Below are 14,519 nucleotides of genomic sequence, written 5' to 3' on the forward strand. Positions count from 1 at the left end.
CTTTCCGCAGTGGGATTTGGAGAAACTGGACGGCGACATCCTTTCGAGAGGAGGAGTGCATCTCCATTTGTGTGGCCCTGGGTGCTTAGCAACGCCAGCTGGGATAAAGCACCGAGCCGGCACACACGCAGGCCCCCGCAGCCCTCGCGGCGCGCACAGGAGCCCTCCAGTCTCAACATAGAATCGCGGCCCCCAGAAACATCGTGGGAAGCCAGTCTAGAGTGATACACAGCCGAGGATCCAACACCTTGCCTTTGGTGGCCACAGCAAACAGGACCAGCCATTTTTAATTCTGAGGCAGAGAGGACCAGAACAGCCAAAGACACCTTTTCAGAGACCTTTAATGAGGTAGCTGAGACGAAAGAGCAAATCCATGGTTTACAACAGGGAGTCTAGCACAAGCCCAGGCCAAGGAACGGCCACAGGGCCCAGTGAGTGCTCTTTCTTCCCAATGCCTGCAGGCGCATGCAAACCTCAAGGGGCCCCTGCACAGGGAGAAAGGTGGCGGGAGAGAGGCTGGGACTGTGCGCAGCAGGTAGAGGAGGCAGGAGGGCCCTCTGACCAGGAAACCTCGGCTGGAGAACCTCGAGTGCAGCCAGACACCAAGCAGACCTCAGGAACAGGACAGGCTGATGGGCCCTGAGGGGAGCAGCATGCGCTTTCCCGCCCCAAGGCCAGCCCCCACTCCTTGGGGGTGGCTCCGCCCCCTCTCAGTCCCTGTCGTTGTCTGCTCCCAGGCCAAGGTCGGGGGCAAGAGCCTTCCACGTGGCAACAGGGGAGGGACGGGTGGCCACACCGACCTGGGCATCAAGGGCTGAGGACTCTTGGCTCTCACGATGCACATGCCTGTGCACTCACGAGCCAGCAGCCTCACAACGCTGCACACACGGCTCCACGCCGTGCATGCGCAAGCACCCACCGCGGCTCACACGTGTGCACCGGCACCGCAGTGTGTGGCAGCCCAGGAGCTCGGGCAGACGAGGTCAGGGCGCAGGTGAGCAGGGCTGGGTGACGTCCCAGGGCAACCCTGCAACCAGCACACCAGCAAACCACCCCATGGCAGGCGGGCGTGGAACACAAGCGGTGGCCAGAAGAACAGTCCTTCTGTGTTAGGTCTCCGAGGAATAGTTGTAGGTCAGAGGAGGCAGGGCTGAGAAGCTGCTCCACCGCCTAGCGCCCGGCTGCATGTCCACGCGCCCTTGCTCTTTATATTTACCCAGAATGCTTTTGGCTTCCTCTGCGTCCCGTAAAGTGTTCTCACCATATTCTTCCCTCAGCCATTGCCGGTACTGGAGGAAGTGGGAACAAATCCAAAATGTCACCAATAAACACTTGCGTTCAATTTAATGGTATAGACCTGGGCAGGTGGGTGGCCAGCTGGTGCAAAGCCAGAGAACAGCCCCTCCCAGCCTGAGGATGATAGTAAGTCAAACCAACGCATCGATCTGGTGGGCCCGGGGCCATTACTGTCTGCAGCTAAGGGTTCCATGACAGACGCAAGGGACAAGAAGTGAGTGACCTCCTGCTATCCCTGAGGGTGGCAGCTAGGGTGAGAGGAGGACTCGTGGGGGAAAGAAGGAGAGAAGCTCTGCGACACAGGAGCACTCTCAGGAAGAGGAAGAACCTGCTTCAGCTGAAAGAAAAACCTAAACTTTGGCTTAGGAGGCCAGCATTGGAAAGCAACATGCTGTTACCTCGTTGATGATTTCTTTAAAAGCTTAGAGATTAAAATGAGTTAAAGTGGAAACAAAAAACAAAAGAACCCAAAACAAAACAGCCTCCAAAACTGAGGAAACAGCACTCCACCCAAAGGGAGACACAGGAGGTGCTGGGAGACCTAGCACATTAAAAGTGACAGACGTGGGACTGGGGATTTCTGTGGGCACCAGGGGACCTGGTGTCCTCTGGGCTGCTTCGGTTCAGGGTGCTTGCGGGCAGCTGCCGCATTTGGTCTGGAAAGCCCCCCGTACCCCACCCCCACCCCAGGATGGCTCACCTGGTGGACCTCGTGCTTCTCAAACTCCTGCAGCTGCCTCTGGAAGCCCAGGTTGGGGTTGGCACAGGACCTGCCCGCACGCACAGTGTGCAGGGCATCCTCCCAGCCAAAGTCCGTGACGGTCATGATGTACGCGATCACCAGCGTGACGCTCCTAGAGACCCCAGCCAGGCTGCAGGTGGAGACACACATGCAGGGGTGAGTGAACCGCAGGACTCCTGGTAGAGCGCTCCTGCTCATGGACACTGGCAGCGTGCTGTTGGGTGGCCACCAGGGGAGAGTCTGGCCTCCCTGTGCCCACACCTGTCTCGGTGGCTCAGCCTCATTTTCTAGGGATTTTCTGCAGCACAGGGCTCCAGATCATTCAGCTTTGTTGCTGAGCCTTACTTAGACCTCTTACATTTCCTTGGATAAAACTAAGCAAGGGGACCTGAGGCTTCCAAGCTCCTTGCAACAAATCCATTTACAACCTGCACTGATTTAAAACACTCATGCTTTTAAAGGTCTGGTTTTCTTAGTCATTGCAATCAAAGACTAAATCTACAATTTTAAAAGCCCATGAATCCAGGAGCCCTTGACAAACTGTGCTTTTGTGTTCTTTTACACACAACTGCCTCAAATGGCACAGCGGCAATGTTGCATGCTCTCAGCAGTAACAGTCAGGTATCTCCAGCAGGCCGAGTACAGGACCAATTTTAAATGTAAAAACCACACATATGAAGTGTCCAGTAGCCCTGACTATCTCAGTAGAAATCCTAACAATGAATGAAAAAAAAACCCACAAAAGCATAAGCAAAAGCCAAGGTAGTTGGGGCTCTCTTTTGACAAAAGCAAGTGATGACCAGCACTCAGTAGGGGGAAAGTGGAGTATGTGAGTGAGAAGCGGATAAAACTCTCAGGAGGTGAAATCAACCACGTGGGGAAAAACACCGACTAGAAGCCAGGTGAACAGGACACGCTGAGCTCGCATTAGGCAAGAGACATACGTACCAGTGCACGAGACAGCCCTCGCCCTGCAGGCGGCACTCGTGGATGAACTTGATGCTTTCTTTGAAGTGTCTTGTCCTAGGCATAAAGGGGGGAGGCGGTAGGGGGGAGAGATGGGGGAGGGCAGGATGGGGGAAGGATGGGGGAGGGCAGGATGGGGGAGGGAGAGGTCTCTGTTATTCAGCATCTGCCTGAGGTTTCTTGAAAGGTCTGAGGCCACAGCTCCAAAGCCTCCTCAGCTGCTGGAGCCAGGGCTACACACTGAGGTCAGGAGAGCTGCTGGAGGCTCTTGGGATCTCTGTAAGGCATCCCTGGAACACAAGCAGCCTCTGACTGGGGGGGGGGAGGGTGTGCACCGAGCTTGCCACGTGTGGTCTGACCCACAAGCCCAGACGCTGAGGCAGCTGGGATGCCCAGGCCAGCAGCATGGTGCAGGGAGCAGGAGATGATGGGCTGGGCAGGAAGGCGCCCATGTCCCATGGGCTCTGGGTCCTGAGCCGATTCACTCTGACAACCTAAGACCTGGATCTTGGTGGTCTCCCTGAATGTTGGGTGTCTCATCTGCTGCAGGGAAGTGGGAATTTCAGCTCCAAAGCCCTGCTCTGCCATGTCAGGGGGGACAGGGTGTGTGCCTGAGCGATCTGGCAGGGATGCTGCCCACAGGGAGGGCTAGTGACATGCTCCAGGGTGCTGGGCCTCTCAGGGGCCATAATGACAACGGAAGCTCTGTGTTCCTTCTGCCCCTTTCTCTGCCCCCCTTTCTGGTCACTCATTCAGCCCAACGTCCAGGAGTGCCTGCCTGTTGTCTTGTTTGCAGGTACACATGCTTCTTGCTGAGTAGCTGTTCGAGGACAAGGTGAGAGTCAGGTCACCTAGAGAGGGCGGGCAGGACTCAAACCCCACAGCATTGACTTCATGCCAGCATGCGTGTCTGGTGCCACACACCCAGTGTTCTGGGCTGACGGTGGGCTCACTGTGGGGCCTCCAGGGGCGACGTCCCTGCCCTTGCGGTCTGTTCTACCTTCAGCTGGTGTCTGGGACAGCACACAGCAAGAGCTGCCCATGAGCCAAATAATGCTTCCTTTCGGCTTGGCCGGCCACTTGTCGGGGGCTCTTAAAAGCTCTGGACAATCTGTATGGAGCAGGATACAGTTCCCAACAGCAGAACAACAGCGCATGAGTGAACAAGAAGGGAAGCGCATGTGTGGCCTGGCAATGTCACCAGCTGCGGACTGCAGCAGAAACCCAGCAGCCTGCCCGGAGTAGTTCAGTACTTCAGTGCAGGCTGGAAGTAACAAAAACTTAAATGCGCATGAGTACACATGAACCCAACACTTCTGTTTTGTCAAAACCTGCAAGTGTGCAAGATGGAAAGGCTGACCTGACCAAGCCAAAGCCTCCACGTTCTCATCTGCGGTCGCTGAGGAACACAGCAGTGCAAGATCAGATTCACTTGGGACACACGCTGCTAGATATAAACTTACGAAGGGGTGTACAGAAGTGCAGAGAGTGCACACGCGAGCCTGGGTGCTGCAGGCTGGACAGCGTACTCGCTGCATCACCTTACAATCTGAAGCCTTAGACGGAGACTTTAGTGGCCCTCATCAGCCAGACAGGGAAGTGCATGTCCTGGGGAGACTTGACAAGGGAGAGCCTGGCCTGGGTAAGGCACCCGGCAGGCATCTGTGGCTGCAGGCAGAAGGGCTGGCTGGGCATTGACAGAGTTGCCACCTGCCCTGGCAGTGAAGTCTCCTCAGCCTGTAGCACTGAAACAGCGGCTGGACTCAGTCACAGTGGCACTTGTTTTGTGCGGAGCAGCAGAGTGCTAGGGTCCTGGGAACATGCCATCTTCCTCCCACTGTGACCAGCTAGAAGCAGAGGAGGCCTGGGTGGGGGCTGTCTGAGGACTTCTCCTGCTCCTGATGGGAGCACAAAGATCCAACTCTGTAGATCTTGCCAGGGAGCTGCAAACACCAAGCTCAGGAATGTAGCAGTTGTCATAGCAGCAGTGACAACCCTGGGAGGAAAGGCAGAGGGTGCAGAGGCTCCAGGATGCACAGGCCTGCTGCTATGCTAGGAAGAGGCCTAGGGAGCTGCTGCTGGGCAGGTCCTCCACTCACGGCCCCACGCACCCCGTGAGACCAGCAGCTTACAGGGAGTCTGCAGCTGCCTGCTCTGCTGGGGTCTCGAGCAGTGTTCTATAGGTGGGCTGGAAGGAGAAGGGCTAGGACATTCTGTCCAGATTTCAGGTCCTCCGCACTGGTGGGTGATAGGGATGGCCGCTCTCCTGGCCACAGCAGCTCCCGTGGTCCCTCCCTAGTCGGCGAGAGCCAGGTAAGGAACAGCATGGCAGCAGAGGCAAAGGCAGACCTGGAGAAGAGTGCCGACCTCACAGGAGAACGAGCGAGGCTAGAGCCCCTCAGCCCACAGCCACACAGTCGTCGTGGAGGCAGGGTGGCCCACCCCTGAGTCCTTTCCTGCGCTCTGGAGCAGGAGCCACCTCCAGATATGCTTTGTACACCTGCACATCGCAGGCCACACTGGGCTGAGCTTCCTACTCTGTGGGCGTGAAGCCAGGTGTAGGAGTTCGCCTTGCCACACTGCAGGACAAGGGGCGTGTGCTCAGTGGCGCAGGCCACACCTGTTCTGGGCCCAGTGTGGCTCTGTGCGGGAGCCCAGGGATCATTGGCCATGTCCCTCCCCTGGCCCTGCCAGTGCTTTCCTCTAACAAAAGCCAAGTCCAGAACAATCCACCGGACAAGGCTCCTGTCCACTGGTGTGTCCAGAGCAAGCGTTGCAGAGCCTTGGGGCAAGCACTGTGACAGGGCCCCTGGTAGGCCCAGCCCAGGAGCTGAGGGCTGCGCCGAACTCTGCCTGAAGCCTGACTCACAGACACCAGCAGGCATCAGGCACCAGGCCAAGCCAGGAAGCCATTCCTAGAAATGTCTTTTCCAAGAAAAACGCGGGGCTGGCGAGCTCGGCACTGCTTTGGTGGAGAGCTGTGTGCTGAGTGTGTGTGGGTTCTTTCCAGGGAAGCCAGTGACATAGGCCCAAGCTCTGGTCATTAGGTGCCCTCCTCCACAGTGGGAAATACCCACAGCCTGCATTCTTCTATTGCTCAATTCTGGTTTGAAGCAGAAGCACAAGTCGAGAGCCCTGGCCACCACAAGCTGTTTCAATGGACACCAGTTCCCTGTTCTCGCTCTGGGGGCCAGCAGCTAACCTTTGCTTCCATGCCACACACACTGCAAGCTCTGCCTGTGGAGCAGAGCCCGCCACAGGACGCACGGCCCAGGGTGCCTTTAACTCACATGGCACCTGTGCGTTACACCCCAGGGGCAGAGAGCAGCCACGAGAGGTGTCTTCTTATGGGCTCTGCGGTGTCCACTGCCCCTCCCCCAATGACCACAGCCCCAAACATTGGTGAGAGCCTCCTGGCCTTCTGAGGGTCCAAGAAATGATGGTGGAGACATGGTCAGCCGCACCGCACAGAGCTCGTGCTCCAAATCTCTTGCTCAAGATTGTGGTACCTGGAGGCCCAGAGTCTCACTGCGGTCTCTGAGACTATCCTGTTCCACTCTGGTCCTCTGCGTAGGGGGAAGCCAGGGCCCTGGCCACCTGGAAGCGGGGGTGGCCGCACCTCAGAGCCAGTGCTGGTGGAGGAGGATGCAGGACACTGCTTTCTCCGCAACCGAGCAGCCTCGTGTATGTGAGTGTACGTGTGCACTCTCATGCGCATGTGCGTGTGCAGTGGGGAGGATAAATGGAAGCAAAAGGAGAAAAACTCTGGAACAGTAAGCATCCTTAGCTTGGTTCTTAGAAGGAAGTGTTTTAGGAACAAATGGGCTAGGTGTGTTGCTGGAGTGCAGGCTTTGGAAGTCTCAGGTGCAAGCCACCACCGTCCGAGGCAGAGCTGGTCTGGACCCCACACCCTGCCATGTCTGCCTTTCCTCTGGGGCTATGCGGGCAAAGCCCTACTGTAGCTCTGCTGGGGAAGATCCTCCACACTACCGACAGGTAAGGCGTCAGACACATGGGGCCGCCTCACATCTGTACCAGCCAGTGCCTGGCTTGTCTGTGTCATGCTCTGTCTTGAAAACATGGGGAGTGGGGGGCATGACGCAATGGCAGAGCACGTGCGGGGCACATCAAGGCCCTGGGTCTAATCCTAACACTACCGCCCCAAAGACACTAAGGGGAACATACACCACAGTTCTCAGTTGGCCAAATAAAATTATTGTTATTATTTTCTTGAGTACCAAGGACTCAAGGCCCTTGACCTCAGGACCTCGTGCTTGCCAGGCAGGCACATATGGCTACTGAGCTATCTCCCTGGCTCTAAATAAAATTATTTTAAAAGCAAGTGAACAACACAAACACAAACTTAATCAAAACACCTCTCTATCATCTATTATAGCATCACTACAAAAGAGAAAACATTTCAACAGCAAAACAACATGAACACAGTCTAAGAATAAAAGACAATGCTGGAGGGGAAGAAGCAAAGGGTAGAAAACGCGGTTGCACCTTCTTCTCCGAGCGCTCATCTCCTCCCGCAGAGCCGAGGAGCCACCTGGAGGCAGGGCCACAGCACTCATGGCCACGAGCTCCGCTCCTACAGGACTGCTCTTTGGTAACTAAAGCCAAGGAAAAGGTAGACAGAAAAACAAAGGTGTGTGTGCATGTGGGGGGTGGGTGGCAAGTGTAAATGGCCCCGTTAAAACAAGAACACAAGACAGAGCTGGGAGGACCGACTGGTCAGGAAGTCTTTGTGTTTTAAATACAAGCTTTCTGTATTGCTAATGCTTCTCCTTTCCACAAAAACCTCAAGAAACTGAGAGACCCGCTTGGCTCTCAACCACTGAGTGTCATAAAGCACTATGATGCAAAGCTGCGGCTCCCAGCCTGGCGAAGGCCAGCTCCTCCGCTGACAGAAGAAACCCAGAGATAGGAGCTGGCTTAGTGGCGTCTAATACCAAACACCAGCTTCATACACGCCAAAGTAAGAAGGAGCGAATGCAAGTTAGTGTGTACCCAACCACTCACTTTCAAAGAAACTAACACTTCCTACTTGAGACATGAAATATAACTGTATTTTTGGAAGTGCTTAGTGCTCATAAAAAATACTTTCACTTATTTAATACTACAGCCTTGGTGAGCAGGCATTTGTAGATGAGAGAAGTGAGATGAAAATGAGTTGTTTAGGGAAACCCAGAAAGAAAGCAAAAGAAAACAGAAAATGACTATTTCTAACAACTTGACTCGCCGGCCCCTCGACCCCGGCCACAAGGGGCACACACCCTGGATGCACAGCCTAGGGTTCTCCTAGCGACACCACCACGAAGCTTGTGGGGTTCACAGATGCTGAGAACTTGAACTTTACAATTTCACAGCTGGGCAGGGCTGTGGTTGGGGAATTGAGCCGAAATGTTATCTCAACCCTGTTGTCTGCACCTGAAGGTCCTGGAAGGTGAGAAGGGGAGACCGTTGGGGGCCAGGGTCAGCGCGCAAGCCGACTGCTCTGGTGTCTCAGCAGCTGACGGCCGAGGGATGCCTCCTACCAGGTAGAACTGGCCAGATGCAGGATACAGACTGCTGAATAATACTCAAAGGTGGAAATCATTTGAAAAATGGGAACCTAAATTTAAAATAGTGAGAAACACTAATTTCTAGAAAGTAGTTAGTTCCCACAGGGAGGAATTCTTAGGCACCAGGCGTCCAGTGTGGCCAGACTGCAAGTTATTTCTAATCAGCTGGGCTGCCCAGAGCAAGCTTCGCGAGGACCGGGGTGACCCGGCCCTTGCTGCCTGGTACTGGGCAGAGTGTGGAGAACATGGTTTGTGATAGGCACGTTAATGACACAGAAAGTGAAGGTCCGTGTGAGCAGTAATGTTCGGTGAGTAATGAATACAGGAAGCCTCCAATGCGTCAGGCACACAGTGCCAGGCATTCTGCCTGCCAGCCTCAGGCTCGTCCCTCCACTGGCGCCCAAGCTGGCTCCTGGAGCCTGAGGGTGTCCTCCAAAACTCCCGTGCTGGAGCCCTAATTCCTCCACACTGCAGTGTGGGAGGTGGGCCTGGGGCAGGGCCTTGTCACGGGGTGGCGCCCTCACGAGTGCACGCCGTCTCCCGGAGGGCCAGCTGCCTGGAGCGGCTGTCTTCTGCCTTCAGCACGAGCTCCCCGGCCTTTCCCCTCTGTCATGTTCGGAAGCAGCACGACGGCCACTTTGGATGTGTGGTCTAATCGGGCTTCAGACTGCAGAACTATGACCCCAAACATACCTTCCTCCTGGATAAATAAGGAGCCTCAGAATTCTGTCAGAACAACAGGAAAACCACTAAAACATTCGCCACTCCCAAGCATGCTGTGCTTCCTGCCGGAACCCTTACAGCAGGGGAAGTGCCAGGCTGTCTCTTACTGATCCAAAGCACCCTCAGAGCTGCACACTCCGCTCTGCCATCTCCACATAACTTCTATATGGCCAGAAATATTTAGAGTCATGGCCATTTGTGGGCCAGAATCCCTCTCTGCATAAACCTTGTTGTTATCACAGCACTGACACCGGAAGTTTCCCAGGAGAACCCCAGTGATCTGAGCAGGACTCCCTGCTGCAGTGGGTCCACCTCTGGCCCAGGGCTAAGTCATGTGCTTGTTTCCGCTTCCAGAAGTTTTACTGGTGTAGGCTACACTGGAGAGCAGCGTGAGCACACTCCGCGCACATCAGCCCACAGTCGGCTACGGCCCTTGCTGCCTGAGCCTAACAAGCCCGAGGTCCCGCTGGACGCGAGAAGGTCACAAGGACACGCGAAGCTTCACTAGCCCTCTGCACATCCAGACGAGGACTGTGCTGATCCAACTTCGTGGGGAGTCCTCTGGCCCTGGTGACTGGGCTAGTTTTGCCAGAAGATTTTCACTGGCCCACAAGAGCCTACAGCTCACAAAAGCAGCGTGACAAGCTCTGGCTCCCCTGCCCTCGCACGCCTTCCAAGTGACAAGGGGTGCTGCCTGTGTTCTCGGGACAGGTCGATGCCCTCTGAGTAGAAATGGGCTCATATTTTCCAAAGCTCCTAACATCATGGAGAGTGAGTTCACGTACATGTGCTGACCCTGCCTCCCCAAATCCTGCAGGCAGCCTTTTTTCAGGTAACATAACAGATGGTTAAAATAACTTGCCCAAGCAGATGGCACTGGTTTCTGTTAGAGACTTCGTGACACCTCAGTCCAACACACACTCGTCTGCCGGACAGAATGGCTCACCCCTTAGATAACTGTCATGGACATGAAAGCCAGCATTCGGGGCCCAGCAGAGCACATCAGGAGCAGCGCCAGGACAAGTGCCGTCTGCCCAGCACGGGCTACAGTGTGATCTTCCTACAGAAGCAAACTGCCCACTGGGTGCTGACACGCTCAGCAGCAACGTGCCATCTTGACTGGAAATCAGAACAAAGCAACCATCCTAAAAATAGCCATCAAAACATGGGCAGAAGATTGCTCTGGGCTTCAGAGAAAAGCAGCGGCTCACTTCCTTCCGTATAAACCATGTCCTTCCAACCACTTCTGTTTCTTGACACGAGCAGTAACCAGGGAAGTTCTCTACGGCTGCCCCTCCTGCAGCCCTGCGCCTCCTGTGCCTTCCCGGTGAAGTCCTTCCTCGTCATCCTCCACCCGGAAGGTCCTCCTCATCGTGCGGCACCCACCAAGGGTCAGTGTGGAAGCACAGCCCCAGGTAGGACCTGCTTGCCTCGTCTGCCCCTGCCCACGTTCTCCTGCTCTAACTCTGCTGCCTCACATTTCCCCATGCCGATGCAGCCAACTCTGGCCTTATTTCCGTCTTCACAGGGAGCTCACAGAATGGCAGCATAGTTCACGACTGCTTGGCTTTCCCAGTAGTGAGACCTCAAGGCTGGCTCATGTTCCAGAATCCAACAACTTCTGGAGCAGCTGATTCCTTGGGACAGGAGACCCAAGTGTGCGACCTGCACTCCGGGTACGTACAGTTGGTATGCATCATGCCAGAGCTCCGAAGGAGGAATTCCTGGCAAGCTGAGGGAGTCCAGCTCCCCGGCCTGCCAGAGTGTCTAATTACCCTGTGATTCAGGGCCAGCCTTGATTCTGACCCCAGACACACAGCACAACACCCCCTGGGCTGGGCTGGGCACAGCGGGCCAAGCACTTTCCGTCTGCATCCAGCCTTCTGTCAGTGAGGGTCAGGCCCGCGGTTCAGGAAAACTGCAACTCATTCCATACCAGCCTTTCTGAGTCACTCTGGGACAGGTGACTGCTACCGGGCCCAAGCCCAACCCCATCACTTTTTTTTTTTTTACTGTGTTTAGTACAGGGTCTACAGGGTCTATAGGGTCTCACTACGTAGATTGGACTCATAGTGATCCTCTTGTCCTCAGCCTCCCAAGCCCTGGGATTATAGGTGCATGCCACCATGCCCAGTCTCAATCACTGTCTCAGCATGCCCTGGGGGGCGGGGCCCACACAACACACTGGGGATTGAGCCCGGTCCCTGTATGTGCCTAAGCAGGCACTTTAATCTGCTGAGCTATCTGGTCGGCCCTCCCATCACTCTTGATAAGATTGCCAGGAAAGGGCTGCAACTGAACTTCTCTCTACAGGTAGAGTCTTCAGATATTTACTCAGCTGTGTGGAAGCAAGGGCTGAATTTTCTAAAACCAGAAAGCTTGAATTGCTCCACTCAGACCAGCTTGGGGGCAGGCGTACACTTAGGGGCCACCTGCCACACATGGCCACGGGTGCGTGAAGAGCAGCCGCTGCCCACGAGATGCGCTGTCTGCGCAGAACACAGCAGGGTCCTCAGACGAGGGTGAGCCCAACAGCAAAGACGAGCGCCTGGAGGTCTGGTTTCCGGCGGCCCTTGTGGAAAGCAGAGCCTTGCTCTGGACCTCCCATCTGTCACGGCTACAGAGGGAGGACAGGAAAAGGACCAGCCCGCAGCTCACCCCTCTCTGGGCACAGGTGTCCCTGCGCCTGGGCCACAGCTGCACAGGGCTGTCAGGGCCCGGGCTCTCACACCCTCTCCTCACTCAGCTTTAACCCTTCATTCATTGCAATATTTGGACATAAGACCAAAAAACAACTTACAGGTTTTGCGACGGTGAGTCCGCAGCTGGGATGCACAGGTATTTAACTCCCTGTAGGATGATAAAAACACATAAATAAAAGCAAAAAGATGATCCTTAGTCAAGAAATGCATTTAAAGGAACTATTTGCTTGGGTCATAACTAAAAAGAAATAAAAAGGAGAAGTTTTTCATTCATCCTTTGTTGCCAGGAAACTGAGGAAAAACTCTTTAAAGTTCCTGGTTCTTGTCTGCGCCAGCTCACGTGCTGCGATGCACAGCTGGGAGGTCCGGACGCAGCCCAGAGGCCCAGCATGGAGAGACGGCGAGCGCTTCTCCGCAGGCGTCAACAAACTTCCAAGCTACCATCTCAGGTGCTTTTACGCATACTACAATTTCTGATTCATTTCACTTGGAACCCTGAATATCCAAAAAGGAAAGCACTGTGAACACCTTAAGAAATGACCCGTGTCTGCGCTGCCCCGTCACCGCTGTAGGCTCACGCTCCGTACACATAGCGCCTGTGCCGCTGGGTGCTTTGTGCTCTGCAGATGGCCCGCTGCGCTGTGCTTGCTCTTCACAGCAGTACAAGTCTGTACAACAAACCTACACGCCTTACAAAGAATGTCTGGATCTGAACAAAAATGAACTTTTCCTGGGCCTCTGTAAAAAAAGCCTTGAGATTTTAAAGCCTGGTTTGGTTTTCTATCAGAGAGACTGACACTAAAGATCAAAAGGTCTTCAACATCAGAGAAAACAAAAAATATAAACATTTCAATAATATTTGCAATAGGATATGGTTTTATAAGGAATTAAACAGATCATTTTAAAATTCTTCCTCTTGAATTGCCTAATCCCATAAAATCTTGTCACAGAGTCACAGACAATAGGAGAGAAACACGAGAAACTAGAAAAATAATGAGTGAAACAGAACATAAAGAGCAGATATGTAGAATGATAAACACAAACACATCCCTCAAAAAATAAAGTCATAAAACAACCGGCCTTCTAGAATTGTCTGAAAACTCTGTCAGCCCCTTGCCGCTCGCTGCCACGAGGACTCCGGGCGCCGAGACGGAGCATCTCATCCACCTGACAGCCGCTCCCACACGAGGGCCCACGCCCCGCACAAGGCCCTGCCCAGTCTGCTGGCTGTCCGGGTGAGACACACAAGGGAGCGGCCTCCCCTGGTCTGCACACTTATTCAGGAAACCTCTGAATGCGATCGGGTCTGACGAAAGCGAGGGTGGCAGCCTGCGCCTCATGGCTGCCCGCTCCTGGGCTGCTGTCAGGAGACGGACGGTTCTTGCAGCTTCAGCTCTGTGTGAGTCTCCGTGGCTTCTGGGAAAACCATCTGCTTTCAACCAGTTTCTAATAAACCCCTTCTGGTTGAACCCTGCTCAGAGCGGGAACCCAGAGATAGCACCCGCCGCCCTCCTTTCACACTTAGGAGAGGCCAGCAAGCAACGCCAGGCCACGCTGCCCCTGCACAGCTGCTGTTTCCCCGGCTCTGCCCTCCATTCACCTTCTGTCTCCCACCCACCTCCTGCTGTCTCTGTGCTGGTGGGACAACAGCCAGGGGTTCTAAAGTTGCTCCGGACCCAGAGAAGCAGAGTGCTGTGACTCACAGGCAGGACAACTGGACAGGAAATGTACCGTAAAGAAAGACAGCAGTCATTTCGCTCTGGTCCATCGAGGCCAGATGCACTGGCTGGTTCAGATACTCGCGCTGATGTTCATTTCCGACAGCTGCCATTGAAATGACTCAACCAACTTTTTTAAGTGAGAGTTGCCGTTGGATCTGGTCCAGATGCTTGTGAAATTCCTTCCTCCCACACACTTCCTCCAAGCTCCCTCTGACCACACTTCCAAGGGCCCAGCCAGGAAGACCTGCAAGCATCCTTCCCTCCACACTGCTCCCGGCAGTCCCAGCAGCTCCAAGCAAGCCCCGTATGAGTGCGCCCAAGAGGCAGGGGAGAACTCCCGCCTGGTTCAGATGCTGCTGGTTGGCCTGTGGTAGGATCCAAATCCAGCCCAGTGTCCTGGCCCATCCTGGTGCTGGGAGCCGCACAGTGGAGGCTTAGGTGTCACCATGCAAGGACATGCTCAGCAACAATGGCCTCGGTACTGTCCACTCCGGGGGAAAGGCTCACAGCCCCTTGCCATCACCTCAAGAGGCATGCAAATACAGCCATGGAAGGAGTCAAAACGGCCGAAAGCGTTCAGCTGCCTGCCACCCAAGAACACCTATTTATTTTGGCTTAGTCATTAACAAAGCACCCATCTCTTTGAGGCCACCGCTGACAGAACTGGAGCTACTTTAAAAAGGCTTCAGATGCCCCCCCACACACATGGCTCACGGCAGTTAGTTACTAATTCAGAAAGCAGCACGCAGACCCCAGGGCCTCCAGACAGCTGGGTGGACTTAAAATTAACCTGGTGCTAAGG

The 14,519-nt window shown here is 54.7% G+C and overlaps 1 protein-coding gene across 1 annotated transcript in view; it reads right to left on the reverse strand.

Annotated features, from left to right (window-relative positions):
* Positions 1 to 323: 323 nt before the first annotated feature.
* The window catches only part of Dusp22 (dual specificity phosphatase 22), a 42,704-nt gene continuing 28,508 nt past the window's right edge, over positions 324 to 14,519 (reverse strand). The window contains exons 5-8 of the mRNA XM_004628464.2: positions 12,095 to 12,144; positions 2,987 to 3,061; positions 1,997 to 2,168; positions 324 to 1,289 (exon numbers count right to left, since the gene is read on the reverse strand). Coding sequence (XP_004628521.1) covers positions 1,110 to 1,289; positions 1,997 to 2,168; positions 2,987 to 3,061; positions 12,095 to 12,144 — 477 coding nt within the window. The 3' untranslated portion in view covers positions 324 to 1,109. The remainder of the gene's footprint in view (positions 1,290 to 1,996; positions 2,169 to 2,986; positions 3,062 to 12,094; positions 12,145 to 14,519) is intronic.

The sequence above is a fragment of the Octodon degus genome, unplaced genomic scaffold, assembly GCF_000260255.1.
Source record: "Octodon degus isolate 3935 unplaced genomic scaffold, OctDeg1.0 scaffold00023, whole genome shotgun sequence".
In the NCBI taxonomy this organism is placed as follows: domain Eukaryota; kingdom Metazoa; phylum Chordata; class Mammalia; order Rodentia; family Octodontidae; genus Octodon; species Octodon degus.